We start from the raw sequence: 22439 nt of genomic DNA on the forward strand, positions 1-22439 counted from the left end.
TCAAACTCTCAACCAATCCCTGTCATCAGAGCACTGCCACTCATCTGACAACTGAGCCGTCTGCTCTGCCCATATCTCATACTCCTCTTCCATCTGGGGGGTGGGCGTTATTCCAGAGAATATTCTTAGCTTCTGATAACTAGGACCCTCTGCCTGTGCACTGGGGCATTTATTCACCAGAGAGGTAAGGGCTGATGTTAGCTCAGAATTCTTACTAAGGGAAGGGGACTCATTAGTCATTCCACTCCAACCACTCCTTCCCTTCACTCCTCAGACATGATAGAACCCTGTCTTTGAAGTCTCCAAACCCAGATACAGGAGACTCAACTTATGACTCGGCCTGCTCCCCTACATTCTTCTCCTCCTGGAAAGAATGGACACTCCACAGAACCCCTTTCCTGGTGCCCCAATAGTACCAGGCAGTTCCACTGCTGTTACTTCAACTTAGTCTGAACTAAAACAAAGTCTGTGCCCGCGATTTTATCAAACCTCCGCCCCACAATCGTAACTTTCCCTACAACATTAACAGTACTTAAAAGTTCAATTAACAATTCAGCAGGGGTATGGATATCTACCCCACTCAACACGCATGCATTGGTTACCGGTAATCCTGTGGATGCACGCCACCGCTCAAACCCGACAGCATCCATATCCATGTATTGCAATCACTTTACCAGACAATAGCTTAACACAGACTTAGGCACATAACCTACTGGTTCAATGCTCAGGGCAATCACACAGTATCCAACAAAATCAATCCCGGACGAGCCCCCACAATTGTAAGCCTTAGGCTCTGTCGGCTGCGTAAATCTAGTGAAGACAATCTCTGGCCCCACCAAACACATGAAATTGAGGTGCAAGACCTCCTATTTGTGTGGATGCTGCGTGATGTGTCACCCTGTTACAAATCAGTACTACGAAATAACAGACAGTACTCCATGTGCAATTGAACAATTTAGCTTTATAATTCTTAATTTGACTAAAGGGTTAGTAAAGAAAAACAAAAAAAGGGCTCATTTTAATGAAACAGTCTAACATGCATGTTGAAGTTCACAGTTTCCCTTCCGCTGGTCCTCCACCAATTTCCCCTGGGTTTCGTCAACTCCCGGCCCAACTCCTTTCAGGCATCTTCTCTCTTCATCTTCCGACAAACAAAAGACCTAGAACACCTCGTTCTCAGGCACACAACAAGAAGCAAACACTCCCTTCATTGGATGGCGCACATTCCAAATCCCCCGTTATCTGTAGTCATAACCCAAACACTGCTGCTGCAGAACAACCATTACGTTATCAGTGAAACCTTTCCCAGGGTGTTACATGGTTAAAAAGGAAACCACTGCAAAATAAAGGTCAAAGTTATTATCAAAGTATATATGTATCACCACAGATTACTTTCAGATTCATTTTTCTGCAGACAATGACAGGAAAATCAAGATACAATTGAATTTAGGAAGAACTCTACAAAGGCCGACAAACAACGTGCAAAAGAAGGAAAATTGTGGAAGTAAAAAAAAAATAATAATACTAACTGGTACAGTCCTTGATACTGAGTCCATAGGTTGTGGAATTGGTTCAATGTTGTTGTGAGTGAAGTTATCCACACTAGTGCAGGAGGGTAATAACTATTCCTGAACCTGGTGGCGTGGAACTTAAGGCTCCTTTACTACTTTCCTGATGGTAGTAGTGAGAAGAGAGCATGGTTTTGATGATGGTGGTCCTTGATCATGGGGCTGATGAAGAGTAAGAGTGCTGAGTTAACTCTGTTGTGCATAACGATCTGACTGATTTGTTTCTGAGTTGATGGAAAATCGCTGTCTGTGTTTTCTGTCAGGTTGGTGTGTAAACTGGAAGTTACTGGAGTGTACCAACCCATTGGTTCAACCAAAATCAGCATCACGATTCAAGAGACCAAGCGTAGTGGAGAGTTCTCCATTGTTGGATCCACATCTATTGCTGGATTTGAATTTGTGGTGAGGTTTCTACAATATTGTAATCATAAGTAATCATGATCATCTTTCCTTTATTTTCTTAACGCTGTATATTAGTTACTACAATGTCCCTTTTCGGTTTCTGAAAAGCACTATGGAAAACTTGTTCTTCACTCTTCCAAGGGTGTTGCAACTATTTATATCAGTGGTTCCTAAAGTGGATGATATCACCCCCCGGGGCAATAAAGATAAAAGGGGGTCGGGGGGGTGGGTCACTCAGTAGCAGGGGGTTAGGTGAGGGATTACAGTCTTACTTTAAGAAATGAATAACATATTATAAGTGCCTCAGTGCCTCATAATTGATTACAATGATCATGTAATCACCTCATACCTTGCTAATTCACTGTTCTCTTAGACTCTGCTCCAAGTGCATTACAGAAGTTGAAGTGCAATGTGACACTTCTGTATTTGGCATATCGTAAGAGATGTGGACTGAAGAAATCATGTTTTTCCATGACCGGCCCACGTATTATTACCATTCACTACCATAGTACAGTGTTAGCTCATAGGGTTCCCATACTCCATGCAATGACGCAATTCCTATGGCATTTAATGGGGTAAAGTTCAGAATCCACCCTTTTGAATGGTCTTGATTGCAGTTGAAGGCTGCTTGAACATTCGAAGAGAATACATTCTGATAAAGCAAACATGAACTTGGCTTATTTTTGGTCATTTCATGAAACTGTCAGAAATGGAAAACACTTCAAAACATGTTTGCCAGCAGTTCACAATGAAACAGTGATGATTTGCATGCTTTGTACAACATCTCATTGCTCGTTGCCCACACAATTGGCAAGGAACTGATTCTGTCAGCAGTAAGGGAGGTTCTGAGAACAGTTTTGCATAAGTTACCAGACCAAATAATTAAAGTGATTCCCCTCAGTGCCAACTCTGTTCAAAGACAAATAGATGAAATGCCTGAGAGTGTGGAAGAGACACTGTGCAGCATACTTTGGACAACATAATTTGGTCTGCAGTTGGATGAGTCAACTTGGCCAAGTAACGAATTGTTGCTTTATGGTTATGTTTGCTTCATTGAAGATGAAAGCATAGTTCAAGCTTTTTTCTTTGCAAGGGAGAATTATTCAGAAAGTTTAATGAAATCAACCTTAAATTGCAAGGAAATGATGTGAATCTTATCAAAGTCAAAACAGTTGCCTCTACATTTCTGTGCAAATTGACCTTATTTAAGTGCAACACTGGCATCACAGACTTTTCCAGTTTCTGAGCCTCTCTGAGTTGGAAGAGGAAGAAAGACTATCAGACAATCAAGGACACGACCCACCCAGCCAACACACTTTTCGTCCCTCTTCCCTCCAGGAGAAGGCTCAGGAGCTTGAAGACTCGTACGGCCAGATTTGGGAACTGCTTCTTTTCAACTGTGATAAGACTGCTGAACGGATCCTGACCTGGATCTGGGCCGTACCCTCCAAATATCCAGACCTGCCTCTCAGTTTTTTTTGCACTACCTTCCTTTCCATTTTTCTATTTTCTATTTATGATTTATAATTTAAATTTTTAATATTTACCATCGATTTGTAATCTAGGGAGTGGGAAGTGCAGAATCAAATGTTGCTGTGATGATTGTACATTCTAGTATCAATTGTTTGGCGACAATAAAGTATAAAGATGATCTTCAAGTATATGGTGCCCACCTGAGTAAGCTACATACCTGAGTATGTCTAGGAGATTTCTGGATCTTCTCTGCGTCCAAATTCCAGATTGGGTAACAAATCCATTCCTGAATATTTGTAATGAGAAATTAACAGGAAGGATGGAGGAAGAACTGATCTTGCTACAAAATGACTTTGAGCTGATGTCAAGCTACAAAAAATTATATCATGACTTTTGGTTGCAGAAAAAAATTTCTGAACCCAATGCTGCACTATGAAAAACAGTCAAAGTGTTCTTTATTACCTTTCCAATATTATATTTAGTGGAGTGCAGTTTCAGTTCCGTCATTCAACTTCTTTCAAAACAATGAAACAAGCTGCAAGTTACTGAATATTGGAATCTGTGACTCCTGAGTGACATTCAACCTTGTATTGAGAAGCTGTATCACTGCACCAAGCTCATCCATCTCATTGAAAGGAGAAAAAGCAATGAAGTAGTGAATAGTTGGACTACCAATGTGCGCTCTAAAATTGTTGCTGAGAATTGTTTTTACTGTAATTAAATAAAGAAAGAATTTTATTTGTGGTTTTAATTTTTACAATTATTTGTCATGGTTTTGAATTTACGGTTCCTATTTTCCTTCACTGTGGATTGTAAATCAAAATTCTTTATAGTTTTTATGTAATGGCTGGAAAGGGAGAGGGGGGTTATTGGGGATGTGGTCTGAGAGCCAAGGGTGTGGTAATCCAAAAATATTTGTGACACACTGGTTTATATTGTGAACTATAGACAATAGTTTTAAACTTAGTACCCCCTATACCCAATAAAGTGGCCACTGAGTACAGTGCCTTGGAAAAGTATTCAGTCTCCACAACTATTTACACATTTTACTCTCATTTTCTGAATTTCTAAGCTGATCTACAAAACATTATGCGTCTTGTCATATCAGGAGGAAGAATCCAAAACTTGTCAACAATTTACTAAAAATTCAAAACCAAAATTCTGAGGCTAAAAAAGTATTAATCCCCTTTGTGGTCAATACACTAACTTTCCTCAGGTGAATATGCGGTATTACCTTATCAACTCACCCAATTTGTTGATGTAGAAAATTGGAGGATCCCCTCTCTCTGTAAGATCTAACAGTATGAAAGATTTTCAACAGACCAAACCAAAATGAAGACAAAAGAGCTTTCAAGACAATTCAGGAAAATACTTTATACTTTTTTGTCGCCAAACAATTGGTACTAGAACATACAATCATCACAGCGATATTTGGTTCTGCACTTCACACTCCCTGGATTACCAATATTAAATATTAAAGATATTAAAAATAGTTAGAATTAGTAAATATTAAAAGTTTAAATTATAGATCATAAATAGAAAATAGAAAAATGGGAAGTAAGGTAGGGCAAAAAAACCGAGAGGCAGGTCCGGATATTTGGGGGGTACAGCCCAGATCTGGGTCAGGATCCATTCAGCAGTCTTATGGCAGTTGGAAAGAAGCTGTTCCCAAATCTGGCTGTATGAGTCTTCAAGCTCCTGAAACTTCTCCCGGAGGGAAGAGGGACGAAAAGTGTGTTGGCTGGGTGGGTCATGTCCTTGATTATCCTGGCAGCACTGCTCCGACAGCGTGCAGTGTAAAGTGAGTCCATGGACGGAAGATTGGTTTGTGTGATGTGCTGCGCCGTGTTCACAATCTTCTGCAGCTTCTTTCAGTCTTGGACAAGACAACTTCCATACCAAGTTGTGATGCACCCTAGAAGAATGCTTTCTACGGTGCATCTGTAAAAATTAGTGAGGGTTTTAGGGGACAGGCCAAACTTCTTTAATTTTCTCAGGAAGTGAAGGCGCTGGTGGGCCTTCTTGGCATTGAACTCTGCTTGGTTGGACCAAGTCAGGTCATTTGTGATATTGACCCCGAGGAACTTGAAGCTTTTGACCTGTTCCACTTGCGCACCACCGATGTAAATTGGGTTGTGCGGTCCGCTACTCCTTCTGAAGTCAACAACCAATTCCTTCGTCTTGCTGACGTTGAGGGATAGGTTATTGTCTTCGCACCATGCCACCAGGTTCTTAATTTCCTCTCTGTACTCAAACTCATCATTACCTGAGATACGGCCTACAATTGTTGTGTCATCAGCAAACTTATATATTGAGTTTGATGGAAACTTGGCTACACAATCATCGGTGTACAGTGAGTACAGCAGGGGGCTGAGTACACAGCCTTGTGGGGCACTGGTGCTCAGAGTGATTGTAGAGGAGAGCTTGTCCCCTATTTTTACAGCCTGAGTCCTGTCTGTGAGGAAGTTGAAGATCCAGCTGCAGATTCGAGTGCTAAGGCCTAGGTTCCTGAGCTTAGGAATCAGTTTATTTGGAACGATGGTATTAGAGGCAGAGCTGTAGTCAATGAAAAGGAGCCTTACATATGCGTCTTTATTCTCCAGGTGTTCTAAGGAGGAATGTAGGGCCAGAGAGATGGCATCTGCCGCTGACCTGTTGCTCCGGTAGGCGAATTGCAAAGCGTCGAGGTGACCGGTAGGCTGTGGTTGATGTGTGCCAAAACCAAACTCTCGAAGCACTTCATAGCAATTGATGTCAGAGCCACAGGTCGATAGTCATTCAGGCATGCCACCTTGCTCTTCTTCGGCACTGGGATTATCTTTGCCTTCTTAAAACACGAGGAGATCTTAGACTGAAGCAAGGAGCAGTTGAAGATGTCAGCAAACACTCCAGCTAGCTCGCTTGCACAGCCCCGGAGAACCCGTCCCTGGGACGCCATCTGAGACCGTCACCTTCCTTGGATTTATCTTCAGGAAGGCCCTTCTAACGTCCTCCTCGGTGGCGATGAATCTCGATGCCACCAGGTCTGGTTCATCTGGAGGGAGTGGGATGCTCCTCTTCTGTTCGAATACCTAAATGATAATAGGGGAGCACAAATGAAGAGTAAAAGACCATCTCAAAGGCACTAGCATATTTCAGACCTTAGTGCAATCCATCGTGAAAAAGTGGAAAAAATGTGAAACGGCAGCCACACTGCCAAAGTCTGGCAGCCCCTCTAAACTTTGTTGCCAGAGAAGAATGGCACTTGTAAGAGAAGCTACTGTGATGTCAACAGTCAGTCTGAGTGATCTGCAGAAGTCAATAGCTGTAAATGAAGTGAAGTTCATGGCCCCACAACCTCTACAATTGATGTCCTTGTGTGACCTTAATCTGATCGAACGTCTCTCGCAAAATCTCAAGATTGCTTCTATCACCGCTCCCCAACTAATCTGGTATAGCTTGTGCAATTTTGCCAGGAGAAATGGACAAGTCTTGCTTCAGTACATTGTGCAAGGCTAGTAGAGACTTATTCAAAAAGTTGAATAAGGTGTTCGACTAAGTACCGAGCAAATGGGGATGAATACCTTTGAACTGCTGACATTCTAGTTTTTGAATTTTTAGTTTTTCATGCTTTTCAATTTTCCCTGTTTTTTGGGCTCTACTGTGGAAAAAAGGAACATGTGATTCACAAATAAAAATTCTCAGTTAAAATTGATCAAAATCGATTGTCGTAATACTCATTTATGTGAGCAGAATTGGGAGCTGAATACCTTTTTACAAGGCACTGTATATTTTCATTGTCTTCTGCTGCTGTAGCCCCTCCACTTCGACATGATGCTATTCTGCACACCATTGTTGTAAGGAGTGGTTATTTGAGTTAATATTGCCTTCTTGTCAACTTGAACTAGTCTGGCCATTCTCCTCTGGCCTCTTTCTTTAATAAGGCATTTTCACTCACGGAATTGCCGCTTACTAGATTTTTTTGGTTTATCACACCATTGTCTATGAACTCTAGGGACCCCAGGAAATCAGCAGTTTCTGAGATGCTCAAATCACCCTTTTTGGCCCCATAATCATTCCACGGTCAAAGTCTCTTAGATCACATTTCTTCCCAAATCTGATGTTTGGTCTGAACAACAACTGAACTTCTTGACCATGTCTTTAAGTTTTTATACATTGAGTTGCTGCACTTGATTGGCTGATTATTTATTTGCATTAATGAGCAGGTATACTGGTGGACCTAATAAAGTGGCCACTGAATATATATAGCCTGTGGATTGAATATGTTAAATGTAAAGGGACAGTACAGAGAACCATGGAAAAACAATTTTACCAAAGCAAAACAAAAGACACTCATATTTGTCTTATCTCACATGGATCCAGTCTCACTCAAATGCATTTAAAAATAATAACCATTTAGGCATAAAACAAAAGTGTAGCTTTGTATGTTTAGTCTATCTTGATTGTTATCAAAAAGTTCAGCTCTGATTCCTATGCTGTGTTTCAGTAAGTATCCTGGCCACATTTCGTTAAAGCAATTGGTTCTTGGATCCAACCTGATGAGAAAGAAAGACAGAAACACCTATTATCTTCAATTATCTGATTTGAACTACAAAACTACATTTAATAAGATAGAACAGATTAAACATTAAAATACTTATCAAGGCATGTACTGGCCCCTCTCACTACAGCACACCACCCATTCTGCTGATCTGCGGTGTTCTTCAAGACCAGCCTGTCGGTGAAGCCATGAAAAAACTAGCCCAAGCACCCCTGACCACTCTGCCTTTATACCCTTCCCACAGGTATGAAATGCTGCAGGAAGTGGGCCAATACCTAGCTCTGTCTCAAATCACCGGATTAGAACTGATCACCATGTGTCACCACTTGTCATGAGTCCTGGCCTTGTGTTCACTCTGTTCCTACAGTACTGTAGTCTCATGGTGTGTTCCCATCGTAGTAAGCAAAGCTCCTGTAACCAGTCCTCTTACACTCAAGGTCACTGTTGTAATGAGTTGTTGGACAAGCAGAATGATTAATCCTTTATAATACAGTTATTTAGAAAAAAATGCTGAGAATACACGACATGTGAGCCAGCATCAGTTTTTAGAAATATGTTTACTTATCTGGAAATGCAGCACAGAACAGGCCCTTTCAACCCTTTAAACCATAGCATGCAGCAACCCTGATTTTACCTTAACCTTGTCGTAGAACAATTTACAATGACCAATTACCTACTAACTAGTACATTTTTGGACTGTGGGAGGAAACCAGACCACCTGGAAAAAAACATGCATTCCATGGGAAGGAACATACAAATTCTCTTTTGGAGGACGCTGGGATTGAACTCCAAAACCTGGTGTCCCAAGCTGTAATAGTGTTGCGCTATTATGAGGCCCTCCGTAGGTCGGGTATGACATAGTCATTGCATCTTAGCTTTCTACATGATACGCAAGCCAATGTAGTATGATATGAAGAGCAAGCTGTTGCCCATGAAGCAGGCTGCCCTTCTCCATGTCACTGATGAATCCAAAGAAATGAGAGAGACTGATATAGTTTGGCACCAGAGGCGTCACAGGAGTTGCCAGTCAGCGTTGAACTCAACAGTAGACTGTCTTAGGGACTCCAGCTCTGGAGGTTTCTTCAGGGATATTTCCAAAGCCTTCCCATGAGTGAGTTTAGCTGCAAGGCAAAGGAAGTTAGAGATCAAAGTTTTCTTTCTCCTAGATGAGCTGCTATCCATGGCTGATGAGCCCCATCTGTCCGAAGCCATTGGTTTTCCTCTTCTCCTGTCAGTAGAAATAATTCCTCTGGGCTTAGTAACTAAGCCACACGTGAAAGCCAGGAGCCTGTAGCCTGCCGGGCGCCAGGACTGAGGTCCGAGTCGGAGGCGAGTGAGTCCATGGCCCGCCGGGGGCTGGTGCACATGTCCGGGAGGCCGTGGTTCCAGTCGGGGTCAGAGTTAGAGGCGGATGGGTCTTCGGCCTGGTGAAGAGTGAGGTACACCTGTCCCTACACCTCATCTCTTGCCACCATTCAGGGCCCCAAACAGTCCTTCCAGGTGAGGCAACACTTCACTTGTGAGTCTGTTGGGGTCATCTATTGCATCCGGTGCTCCCGGTGCGGCCTCCTCTACATCGGTGAAACCCGACGCAGATTGGGGGACCGCTTCGTCGAGCACCTCCACTCCATCCGCCACAACAGACAGGATCTCCCAGTAGCCACCCACTTCAACTCTGCTTCCCATTCCCATTCGGATATGGCCATACATGGCCTCCTGTACTGCCATGATGAGGCTAGACTCAGGTTGGAGGAGCAACACCTCATATACCATCTGGGTAGTCTCCAGCCCCTTGGTATGAACATTGAATTCTCCAACTTCCGGTAATTTCCTCCCCCTCCCTTCCCCCAACCCAGTTTCACTCTGCCCCCTCCTCCAGCTCCCTCATGGTTCTGCCTCCTTCTACTACCCATTGTGTTTTCCCCTATTCCTTCTTCACCTTTCCTGTCTATCTCCTCGTGCTTCCCCTCCCCCACCCCTTTATCTTTCCCCTTACTGATTTTTCACCTGGCACCTACCAGCCTTCTCCTTCCCACCCTCTCCCCACCTTCTTTATAGGGGTTCTGCCCCTTCCCTCTTCAGTCCTGACGAAGGGTTCCGGCCCGAAACGTTGACTGATTATTTCCACAGATGCTGCCCGACCTGCTGAGTTCCTCCAGCGTGTTGTGAGTGTTGCTTAGATCCCAGCATCTGCAGTTTATTTTGTGTTTGCAAACTGCTTGCTTGTCGGCTGTCAATTCACAGATGGCTAAGCCACAAGAGATTCTGCAAATGCTGGAAATCTTGAGCAACGCACCCAAATTGCTGGAGAAACTCAATAAGTCAGGCAGCATCTATGGAGGGGAATGGAATGTTGATAGTTTGGTTCGAGACCGTTCTGCAAGTCTTCATCCGATGGCCGAGCCCACTGACTGCATTCCCCAGCTGCCACTCGCATATTTATACTCTCAACTGTCCAACGGCCAAGGAAGTGTTAAGGACTTGATCCCTCCAACGGTGACTCAAGTTGGGGTTTAGAATGGCTCTCAGTGCATTGCCATCAGTTGCCTTCCTCCTCTTGGTTTTTGCTATCAGATTTGTATCCTTTCTTCAAAATGAGCATAACTACAGCATCGTTGAAGCTCCCCAGCAAGAGAATTCACCTCAGAAGTAGTTTTTTTGCATGTTTTAGAAGTTTTGGTAGGGACTTTGTTTGCTCATGAGTCCTTGACTTCTGGCTGCTGGTAGTTCCTTCAATCTCTTCCAACCACCATATCTTGTTTAATTTTTTTTCTTTTGGATCTCTGCCTGCAGATCTTTCATTTTGCCCTGAGAGTGGTGGTGTTTACAACCCAAGGGCATTTAGTGTTAATAGATAATTAGCTCTTGTCAGACTGGTCTTGGTGTTTTCCAAGAGGGTTTCGTGCTGGACTTCAGGGAACACCAGGCACTGTGGATATTGTGCTTCTTGGGAACACTAGGTTACCTTTGACGAGCTCCTTTTTCAGGGTCTTGGAGTTCACCACCATTAGTTTCACATGGGCAGTGTCCTTATTGACATTTTGGGAGGCTGATTGGTGGAGATCACAGGAACAAATGATGTCAAGTTTAGCAGTTGTCAGGGGTGCAAGTAAAGTGGACATTCCTGTTATTCCTCACATAGATACTGACATTGCTTTACAGATGCCAATACTTGGATTGATGTTGTTCTTATGGATTATAACAACTCTGTTTTCCAATAATTTTATCAGGTGTTGGCTTTCCTTATCCAATTCCTTGCAGTCATGTGCTTCAGGTGGTTGATGTGGAAATCAGCAAAAGGGCACAGTTTGCTTTTGATTGGGTCCAGACAAAGCAACCTGGAGCAATGGAATGGCAAGAGGCATACTGAAAAATAGGTCAGGTAGATGAGGAGAATTCTTTTGTTAAGAAAAGCCCATGAAACGATGTGGACAGACTGATCTATACTAGTGTAACTAGTTATACCTTTTTTGTGGGCATCCGTTAGTCTCGTGAGACCATGGATTTGCACCTTGGGAGGTTTCCAGGGAGCAGGCCTGGGCAAGGTTGTATGGAAAACCCGCAGCTGCCCATGCTGCAAGTCTTCCCTCTCCACGCCACTGATGTTGTCCAAGGGAAGGGCATTAGGACCCATACAGCTTGGCACCGGTGTCGTCGCATAGTTAAGTGCCTTGCTCAAGGACACAACATGCTGACTCAACCAAGGCTCACACCAGCGACCTTCAGATCACTAGACGAATGCCTTAACCACTTGGCCACACGCCAACACTCTAGTGATACTAGAAACTATAAAAAATACAGAAACAGCTAAACTACAAATTACTGAAAATTCCCTGAACACTTAAAGGCAAACAAGGGATTATACAAACATTTTAGCAAGCATTAAGAAAATTAAATTACCAGAAATGGACCTTAATCCAACTGCATGAGAGCTGGGAGGGACTGGACCTGGAGAATAGATTGAGGGTAAAGAATGATTGTTCTGTGTGATTGTTTTCAAGAGACTGAAAATGCTGGAACTGAGAAAACTCAGAGAGAGGTGGAGAAACTCAGTGGGTCAGGGTCAGGCAATGACAATGGAGGGAAATAAACAGTTGATTCTACAGATGCTGACAGACCTGCTGTGTTCAGCCAGCTTTGTTTATTCACTGTGAACAATCTGTGTTGTGAGAAAGTGGAATCAACCTGTTGTGGGTTGATGTGCCCAAATGTGTGTGTACTACATCTATTCCTCCTTATTACTGGACCACGACCTTAATCTGTTGGGCTTGCATAGCAGACAGTGTCCAGTGTTTAACAAAAACGTGTAAAGCTATTTCTAACTCCATAGTGGAACCTGGAACATCAAGGCCCTAATAGACATTCTCAGCAGTGCCAACTTGAACAAAGCTGGTGGAAACCAGCAGCTTGGATGCATTGGAATTGATGCGATGTAAAGGCCAAGAGAAAAGGACAGGGAGGACAATGGTACACCTTCTGGAAGGGCAAATCAGAAGATGAAAACCACCTTCTTAGAGTTGGTCTTGCTGTATAGAATAAGCTAGTGTCTCAGGCTCTGTCCACACTAGACCGGATAAATCCGTAACCGAAGCTTTTTCTCATCATTTTGACCCTCCGTCCACACTGAAACGGTGTTTTCCTCCCCCGAAAACAGAGATTTTCTAAAACGCCCTCCAGAGTATGTAAATTTGAAAACACCGATTGTGCAGAGCAGTGTGGACGGGGTAAACGGAGATTTTTAAAAACGCTGTCACGACGTGCCGGAACAGATAGTGGCCGCAGCGCGGCATTTCATTGTTTTCTTGAACGCAACCCCCCCCACAGCCTAACAATTTCAGAACAGACGGCAACGAGACTGAAGCCAGAAGAGTTAGAAATGTACTTACCAAATACTTTGACCCATAGCTTACTGAATAAATAAGTATACTCACTTTGCCCTGTTTTCTGTCCTTGCTTGTATGAAGGTGGTTTACCTAATTATGCAAGTACTTCTCTGGCAATAGATATGTAACAGCCTGATGTAACATTGTATGGAAATACAAGATAACACTGATACAGACATGTTTTATACATTTAACAAGGCGTTTTATTAATACAACAGAGTTAGTCAGTTTTTCAATGATCGTCGTCAGCCGGGTCATACTATTCGTGAACTCCCTGTCGGTTGCCTCCATTCGCTCCAGTATTTGTTTTTTTTTAGTTGTAAGTCCTCCTGCGCAAGAGCCTACAGCAATTCTTTTTAAGTTTTTCTAGTCTGTAACTGGACAAATGCGCACCAAGTATACCGTTTCCTCTTCACTTGTTTTCTGTGTGTCCTGCACATGCCCAGTAGGAGGAGATTCGCCCAAATATCTGTTCTAATGTAGACGGAGATATTTTGAAAAACGCCTGGTGTGGACACCTATCATTTTTACGTGAAACCGGCATTTTCAAAATTATCCGGTCTAGTGTGGACGTAGCCTCAGTGACTCCCATGTGGAATAGATAAATATACCCTGGCAATTCGAGACACTCTAATACAGAAACAAAACACTTCAGTCATCCATCCAACTCAGAAGCAATGATTGAGGCCAAAGAGGAGCTTTACCCTGACTTCAATGAATCCCTGGCACAAAACTCTCTCACAGAGTCATACTGTACAAATGCAAGCCATTCACTCCACCACATCCATGCTGACCCATCTATTATAATTCCATTGACGAACACTAAGGTGATAGCCTTCTGTGCTTCTGTAATTCAAGTGCTTTTCCAGATACTACAGTATATACAGTACCTATAAAAAGTATTCACTCTCCTTGGAAATTTTTATAATTTATTGTTTTATAACATTGGATTGCAGTGGATTTAATTTGATTTTTTTGACACTGATCAACAGAAAAAGACTCTTTCGTGTCAAAGTGAAAACAGATCTCTAGAAAGTGATCTAAATTAATTACAAATATAAAATGCAAAATAATTGGTTGCCTAAGTATTCATCCCCTCTAAAATGACACATCAAATCATCACTGGTGCAGCCAATTGTTTTTAGAAGTCACATAATTAGTTAAATGGAGATCTGCATTTGGAGACCTGTGTGCAGTCAAGGTGTTTCAATTGAAGATAAAAGAACACTCCAAGCAATTCCTAGAAAGGTTATTGAAAAGCAGAAGTCTGGAGATGGATAAAAGAAAATCTCCAAGTCACTGAATATCTCTTGGAGTACAGTTAAGTCAATCATCAAGAAATGGGAAGAATATGGCACAGCTGTAAATCTGCCCAGAGCAGGCCGTCCTCAAAAACTGAGTGACCGTGCAAGAGGAGGACCATCAAGTGAGAAAACTCTGGAGGAGTTACACGCTTCAGTGGCTGAGATGGGAGAGATTGCACATAGAATGACTGTTGCCCGGGTGCTTCACCAGTCACAGCTTTATGGGAGAGTGGCACAGAGAAAGCCACTACTGGAAAAAAAACTCACACGAAATCTAGGCTAGCTTGCCGGAAGGTGGGGGATTCTGAAGTTAGTTGGAAGAAAGTTCTATGGTCTGATGAAATCAAAATTGAGCTTTTTGTCCTTTAGACTAAATGCTTATGGTTGGCTTAAGCCAAACACTGCACATCATCAAAAACACACCATCCCTACCGTGAAGCATGGTGGTGGCTGTATCATGCTGTGGGGATGTTTCACAGCAGCAGGCCCTGGAAGGCTTGTGAAGGTAGAGGGTAAAATTAATGCAGCAAAATATAGGGAATTTCTGGAAGAAAACTTGATGCAGTCTGCAAGAGAACTAACTTGGGAGAAGATTTGTTTCCCAGCAAGACAATGACACCAAGCACAAAGCCAAAGCTACACAGGAATGGCTTAAAGACAACAAAGTTAATGTTCAGGAATGGCCAAGTCAGTTTCCAGACTTCAATCCAATTGAGAATTTGTGACTTGGCTTGAAAAGGGCTGTTCACTGATGATCTCCATGTGATCTGACGGGGCTTGAACAGTTTTGTAATGAAGAACAGGGAAAAATTGCAGTATGCCGATGTGCAAAGCTGATAGAGACCTATCCACACAGACTCAGTGCTGTAATTGCTGCCAAAAGTGCATCTACTAAATGCTGACTGAAGGGAGTGAATACTTATGCAATCAATAATGTTGTGTTTTATATTTGTAATTAATTTCGTTTACTTTGTAGAGATGTGTTTTCACTTTGACACAAAAGAGTCTTTTTCCATTGATCAGTGTCAAAAAAGCTAAATTAAATCCACTGTGATACAATGTTGTAAAACAATAAAACATGAAAACTTCCAAGGGGAGGGGTGGGGGGGGGTTAGAATACTTGTTATAGGCACTGTAGGTATGACCCTCTGAGACAGTATGCCCTTATTATGCCAATGGTTGGACTATGAATATTGGAATGGATGTGTTATTTCTACAGATGTTAGAAGCATCTCTGAATCTTTGTAATAATTCCCTTAGGAACCTGTTGTAACTCGCGTGGTACCAACATATGGCCCCCTGGCTGGTGGGACTTTGATTACATTGTTGGGGCAACATCTGACAGCCGGCAATACCCAGAATGTGACCATTGGAGGGAAGGAGTGCCGCATACAGAGGTGAGGTGTTCAGAATCCAGAATAGCTATAGAAAATGGGGTTTTGTAAACCTTTGATCTTTATTATTTGCTTTCAAATATCAATGTTTAAAGGCACTGACAACTGCCTTGGGTTTGCATGAGATCCTTAATCCTGGACAAAGTGCAGAATCAGAATAAGGTTTAATATCGCTAGCATACGTAGTGAAATTTGTTGTTTTGCGGCATCAGTACAGTGCAACACATACAGTAATTATAAGGAAAACTGAATATATCTAAATAGGTAGTGCAAAAAGAGAGGAAAATGGTAAAATAGTGCCGATGGGGTCATTGTCCATTCAGAAATCTAATGGCAGAGGGGAAGAAGCTGATCTTGAAACATTGAATGTCTGAAGACAGACTCCTATATCACCTCCTCGACAGTAGTAATAAGGAGAGGATGTGTCCTGGGTAATGGGATTTCTTAATGATGGATGCTACCTTTCTGAGACATCGCCTTTTGAAGGTGCTCTTAACACTGGGGAGACTAGTGCCCATGGTAGAGCTGGCTGAGTTTACAACCCTTTGCAACTTTTTCCTGTCCTGTACAGTGGCCCCTCCATACCAGACAGTGATGCAACAAAGGTATATATTTGGACTGCAGCTTTGCAATTCACAAGTACACACTATGAAGGAGATTGATTAGCAGCCTACCACCCCAAAGTTTTCTGGCTCCTTTGGTCATTTAAAAGCAGTGACTTGGTGAGGGTGAACAAGAGAACATAGAGTCTGTGAAGTGAGAGAAGGCCACAGAGCTGCATGAGTCTATTCTTTCATGCTGTTAGGTTGGGTCTGATATGGTACCATCCATTTCTTCGCTCTGCCTTGGTTCCATACGCCCTAATATCAGTGCCTGAATCTTTTCTAGTGCATGTGCCCAAATTGGCAACAATTTCAAAATATTATCTTATGTGCCTTGTTAGTTTGAGCAGAGATGATCATTTATTAATGAATTAGTAACATTAATTATGGACTTTTTTTTAAAAGGAAAAAGGCTGAGACCTGGTGTTTTTCTATGAATATTCATTGTTTTACTATTAATAGAAATAGAGTATAACAAAGACAGATCAAAATAAGCGATGCATTTTAGAAAACCTGTTGAATAGTTATTAATACTAATCTTTTAAAAAGACAATAGAAAAATTACATCATGTCTAAATAGTATTGTTATTGTAACATCATTGAAGTCTTCACCCACCATGCTGATGGACTGTTTGTCCCACTCCCATCAGGGAGGAGGCTACGTAACATTTATGTCAGGACAGACTCAAAACAGTTTATTTACCCAAGCTGTAAGGCTGATCAACACCTCTACCCTTTAACTCCACTGCTACTTTATTATTTCCCATCAGTCACCTTATGTACAGATTAGTGTCACATCATGGACGTACAATCAATCTCTGTATATGTGATCTTATGTATTTATTGTGTCTTTTTTATTATTATTGTCACTTTCTTTATCTTTTGTGTTTTTGTTTTGTGCTGCATAGGATCCGGAGTACTGTACCAATTATTTTGTTCTCCTTACACTTGTGTATAGGAAATAGCATTAAATGATTTTTAATCTTGAATATATAACATAAGAAATGTGAATGTGAAATTGTAAAGTTTGACCCATATTCATAAAAGACTAAGGAAAGGAAATAAGCACACTTGTCTTGCTGCACAAATAATGACAAATATGTTATATCTGACTTGCATCTGATTGTTTTGAGAGCTATGCATGTGGCACTAGGTGCATCAATAAGTCTACTCCTATAAATAGACTTAACCAAGTTCATCAGTGAAAACTGGCTCATACGAATATGCTGTTAATATTGCCATTGCAGGATTTTTCAGGCAGTTAAATGTTTCAGGAATGGAATTCAAGACCTCATGGTTTGGATATTCATACATTAGGTTATAAAAAATCATTTACTGCTTCATTTGGTAGTACGTATCTTTTTATTGTGGGTGATTTTGAAGAGAGGCGGGACAATGTGCCATACACCAACAGAAATTTTAGTCTAGGCATGCCTGATTTCAGTTGACCCCAACCTCAGCAGCCATTCCAGGGGAACTATTTCCAGAAACTAAATTGCTAGTGGTCCTTTAATGTCATGGTCCTTGCTGAAGCCAAGGCCCTGATTTTCCTGAATTTCATTGTGTGTTGAACATTTCCTTCTCCATAATGTAAGAATAGAGGGTTTAAGTAGGAGGAACTAGCTATTTTGCTGCTTTTGCCTTTTGCATCATTCAATAACATCCAAGATTCACCACCCTCTAGGTGAAGAAATTTCTTCCGGTCTCTGTCCTCAATGGCTACAACTTTCTTTGAGATGGTGGCCTCCTTATTCTGTAGAACTTGCCAGAGGAAACGTCTCTCAGTGTCTGGCCTGCCAAATCCCTTAAGGATTTTATACACTTCAATGACATTACATTTAACTCTTCTTTAAAAAAAATAGGCTTATACCTTTAAATCTCTTTCTGTACAACACACTGACATTAAAGAGTGAATTGTCACATGAATATTGAAACATACTGTGAAATGCATTATGTGCAACGACCAACGCAGTCCAAGAATAGTGCCGGGAGCAGCCCACAAGTGTCACTGTACATCTGGCGCCTACATAGCATGCCAACAAATAACTAACCCGAACCCATACATCTTTGGGATGTGGGAGCACCCAGAGGAAACCCACATGGTCACAGGGAGAACATACAGACTTCTTCCAGACAGATGTGTGTATTGAACCCTGATCGCTGATGCTATAAAGCATTATGCTAACCAGTACACTATGGTGCCACACCTGCCACCCATGGGATCAGACTGGTTGACCTTTGTTGCACTCCCTCTATCACAAATATATCTTCCTTTTAGAGAGACCGGAGTTCTCTCTTGGTCACCAGAGTTCTGTACACTAGGAGAAATATCTCTACACAAGTTCTCAAAGTGTCTTTCACAAAAGGCGAGCATTGCATTTCTTTTTCTAATTGGTTGCTGAGCCTGCATATTAAATTTGAACAATTTGTGAACAAGTAAACCTTACCACTTTGATAAAAAGATTTTCTGTTGCCTTTTGTTCTTGCTAAGGTATGGGCACCATGTGGCATAGCAATTAGTGCAACAGTATTACAGCTCAGTGCGTCTGAGTTTGGAGTTCAGTCCGGGTGTCCTCTGAAAGGAGTTTGTATGTCCTCCCAATGGAATACATGGAATCCAATGCTCCAGTTTCCTCCCCTGTCCAAAGACATACCAGTTTGTAGGTTGATTGGTCATTGTAAATTGTTCCATGATTAGGTTAGGGTTAAATCGGGGTTTGCTGGTGAGGCTCAAAGAGCCTGAAAGGCCTATTCCATGCTGTGTTTCTTGTTCCTGCTAAGGTACGTTGTAACTGGGCAGATTTTATAAGCAACATATACTGCTATGGTTTCCATGTTGTGTTTTGTACTTAATTCAATCTTAGGCAAAATAATACTTTTATCAAATGCATAACTCCAAAAATGAAGACGTTGATGGAGGAGTTTCCTGTGGTGACAATGGACTCAACTAATGTACCAGTCAAGGGCAATTTCAAGTTCCAGTACCGGAAGAATCCTGTCATCGGTGACATGTCCCCATCGTGCAGCATCAACAGGTGAGACGACACCATTTAACCAAGCCTTCTCCAAATGACCAGGTTGAGTAGTGAGGCAGGAAGCTCTCTGTTCTAAATGGATTTATAAGGCAGCAGTGAAATATTATCAGAGTCAGTATCAGGTTTAATATCACCAGCATATGTCATGTAATTTGTTGTTTAGCAACAGCACTGCATTGTTATACATAATAACAAAAACTAGAAATTACAGTAAGTATATATTAAAAAAAAGAAAATTAAATTAATAGGTAGTGCAAGAAGAGGGAGAAAATACTGAGGTAGTGTTCATGGGTTTATTATCTATTCAGAAATCTAATGGCATAGGGGAAGAAGCTGTTCCTGAAATGTTGAGTGTGTGTCTTCAGGCTCCTGTACCTCCTCCTTGATGGTAGCAATGAGAAATGGCATGTCCTGGGTGTTGAGGATCCTTAATAATGGATGCTGTCTCTTTGAGGTATCACCTTTTGAAGATCATGCCGATGATGGAGCTGGCTGAGTTCACAACCTTTGCAGCTTTTTCCAACCCTGTGAAGTGGCTCCTCCATCCCAGCTGGTGATTCAGCCAGTTAGACTGAGAGTCACACAGTCCAGTATGCACACACAACAGTCCAGTATACACACACACACCAGTCCAGTATACACACACACAACAGTCCAGTATGCACACACACAACAGTACAGTATACACACACACACCAGTCCAGTATGCACACACACACCAGTCCAGTATACACACACAACAGTCCAGTATACACACACAACAGTCCAGTATACACACACACAACAGTCCAGTATGCACACACACAACAGTACAGTATGCACACACACACACCAGTACAGTATGCACACACACACACCAGTACAGTATGCACACACACAACGGTACAGTATGTACACACACAACAGTACAGTATGCACACACACAACAGTCCAGTATGCACACACACAACAGTCCAGTATACACACACAGTCCAGTATGCACACACACACACCAGTCCAGTATACACACACACAACAGTCCAGTATGCACACACACAACAGTACAGTATGCACACACAGAACAGTCCAGTATGCACACACACAACAGTCCAGTATGCACACACACACACCAGTACAGTATGCACACACACACACCAGTACAGTATGCACACACACAACGGTACAGTATGTACACACACAACAGTACAGTATGCACACACACAACAGTCCAGTATGCACACACACAACAGTCCAGTATACACACACAGTCCAGTATGCACACACACACACCAGTCCAGTATACACACACACAACAGTCCAGTATGCACACACACAACAGTACAGTATGCACACACAGAACAGTCCAGTATGCACACACACAACAGTACAGTATGCACACACACACACCAGTACAGTATGCACACACACAACGGTACAGTATGTACACACACAACAGTACAGTATGCACACACACAACAGTCCAGTATGCACACACACAACAGTCCAGTATGCACACACAGAACAGTCCAGTATGCACACACACAACAGTCCAGTATGCACACACTACAGTACAGTACAGAACAGTAGAGTATGTACACATTACAGTATACACACACACAACAGTACATACACACTATAAATTATAACAAAAATACATGTAAAAATACAGTACTGACCAAAATAATTAGGCATTTATACAGTATATAGCTGGAGTGCCCAAAACCTTTGCATAGAAATGTAATAATTTTATGTATTGCACTGTACTGGTGCCACAAAAAAAATAATTTTATGACATATGTGCGTGATGATAAATTTGATCCTGATATGTGTCTCTATTGAGGATTGAGATTGGGAAGGGGGCAGGGAGAGAGGAATCTTGGTTAGGAAAGGGAAGGGAGAGGGAAGCACCAAGGAGGCATTCTGAATTGATTGATAAATCAATTATTTAGAATGAAAGGCCTTGCCTGGTTGTGTCTGCACCCGCACCACTCTTTGCCCCGGCACTCGTTCTCTGTCCCCCACCAGTCCCGTGATGCTGCACGCTGACCCTCGCCATTCCCAACATCTGGCAGGAGGCCAGATTTACAAACTCGTTCTCTATTCCACATTGTCAAATGTACTGTGCAAAGGTCTGAAACACCCTAGCTATGTATACTGTATGTATCAACGACTTTTGCACAGTACTGTGTGTGTGGGCTGGGGGACAGCACAGAGGCGCTGCTCATGGCTGCACAAGAACAGGTGGTAAACACAAGAGCAATAGGAGCAGAGGTCTATCACACCAGACAGGGCCCAGAAGCAGACTGTGCAAGGAATATGCTGAGACTGCAGTAGTAGGATGCAAGATGCAAGCAAGGACAGTGCACACTGAATGACATAACCAAGTTGCAGGAATTGTGTACAGGAACATCCGTGCTGAGTATGGATTGGACACTCCCCAGACCAAATGGGAAGTACCTGAGAAGGTAGTGGAGAATAACAGCTGAAATCCTGTGGGACTTCTAAATACAGACTGATAAGCAGGTACTGGCCAACCAACCAGACATAGCAATACCGGATAAGGAACAGAAGAAAGCAATAGTAATAGATGTGGCAATCTCAAATGATAGTAACATCAGGAAGAAAGAATATAAGAAGCTGGAGAAATACCAGGGCTTGAAGAGCAGATAGAAAGGATGTGGACGGTTAAAGCTAGAGTAATCCCAGTGGTGACAGGAGCACTTGGAGCTGTGACACCTGGACTGGGATGAGCATAAGAATAGCACGATCAGGCATGTTAATGCGTGGGTGAAGAACAGTGTAGGAGGCAGGGCTTCAGGTTTCTGGATCATTGGGGCCTCTTCTGGGGGAGGTATGACCTGTACAAAAAGGACGGGTTACTCTTGAACCCAAAGTGGTCCAAATTCCTAGCAGGCAGGTTTAATAGAGCTGTTTGGGAGGATTTAAACTAATTTGGCAGGGGTATGAGAACTGGAGTGATAGGGTTGTGGAAGGGGGAAAACAGAAATAAATCAAAGATAGCGTGCACCAGAGATGATAGAAAGGACAGACAGGAGATGAGTCATAATCACTGTTAGTGGGGTGAGCTACAGGGCAATAGAGGCGTGGTGTAGTTCAGACAGAAAGCAACAAATACTGGACTGAAAATGTTACATTTGAATGCATGCAGCATAAGAAATAAAATGGACAATCTTGAAATCCAGCTATAGTATGACATTGTGGCCATCTCTGAAACTTGGCTAAAGGATGGCTGCCATTG

At 42.3% G+C, this 22439-nt stretch overlaps 1 protein-coding gene across 1 annotated transcript in view; it reads left to right on the forward strand.

Moving 5' to 3' along the window:
* Positions 1-22439, forward strand: part of mst1rb (macrophage stimulating 1 receptor b) — a 289557-nt gene that overhangs the window by 199735 nt on the left and 67383 nt on the right. Inside the window, exons 7-9 of the mRNA XM_063067700.1 lie at positions 1832-1970; positions 15431-15567; positions 19031-19201. Coding sequence (XP_062923770.1) covers positions 1832-1970; positions 15431-15567; positions 19031-19201 — 447 coding nt within the window. The remainder of the gene's footprint in view (positions 1-1831; positions 1971-15430; positions 15568-19030; positions 19202-22439) is intronic.

The sequence above is a fragment of the Mobula hypostoma genome, chromosome 15 (genome assembly GCF_963921235.1).
Source record: "Mobula hypostoma chromosome 15, sMobHyp1.1, whole genome shotgun sequence".
Taxonomy (NCBI): Eukaryota; Metazoa; Chordata; class Chondrichthyes; order Myliobatiformes; family Myliobatidae; genus Mobula; species Mobula hypostoma.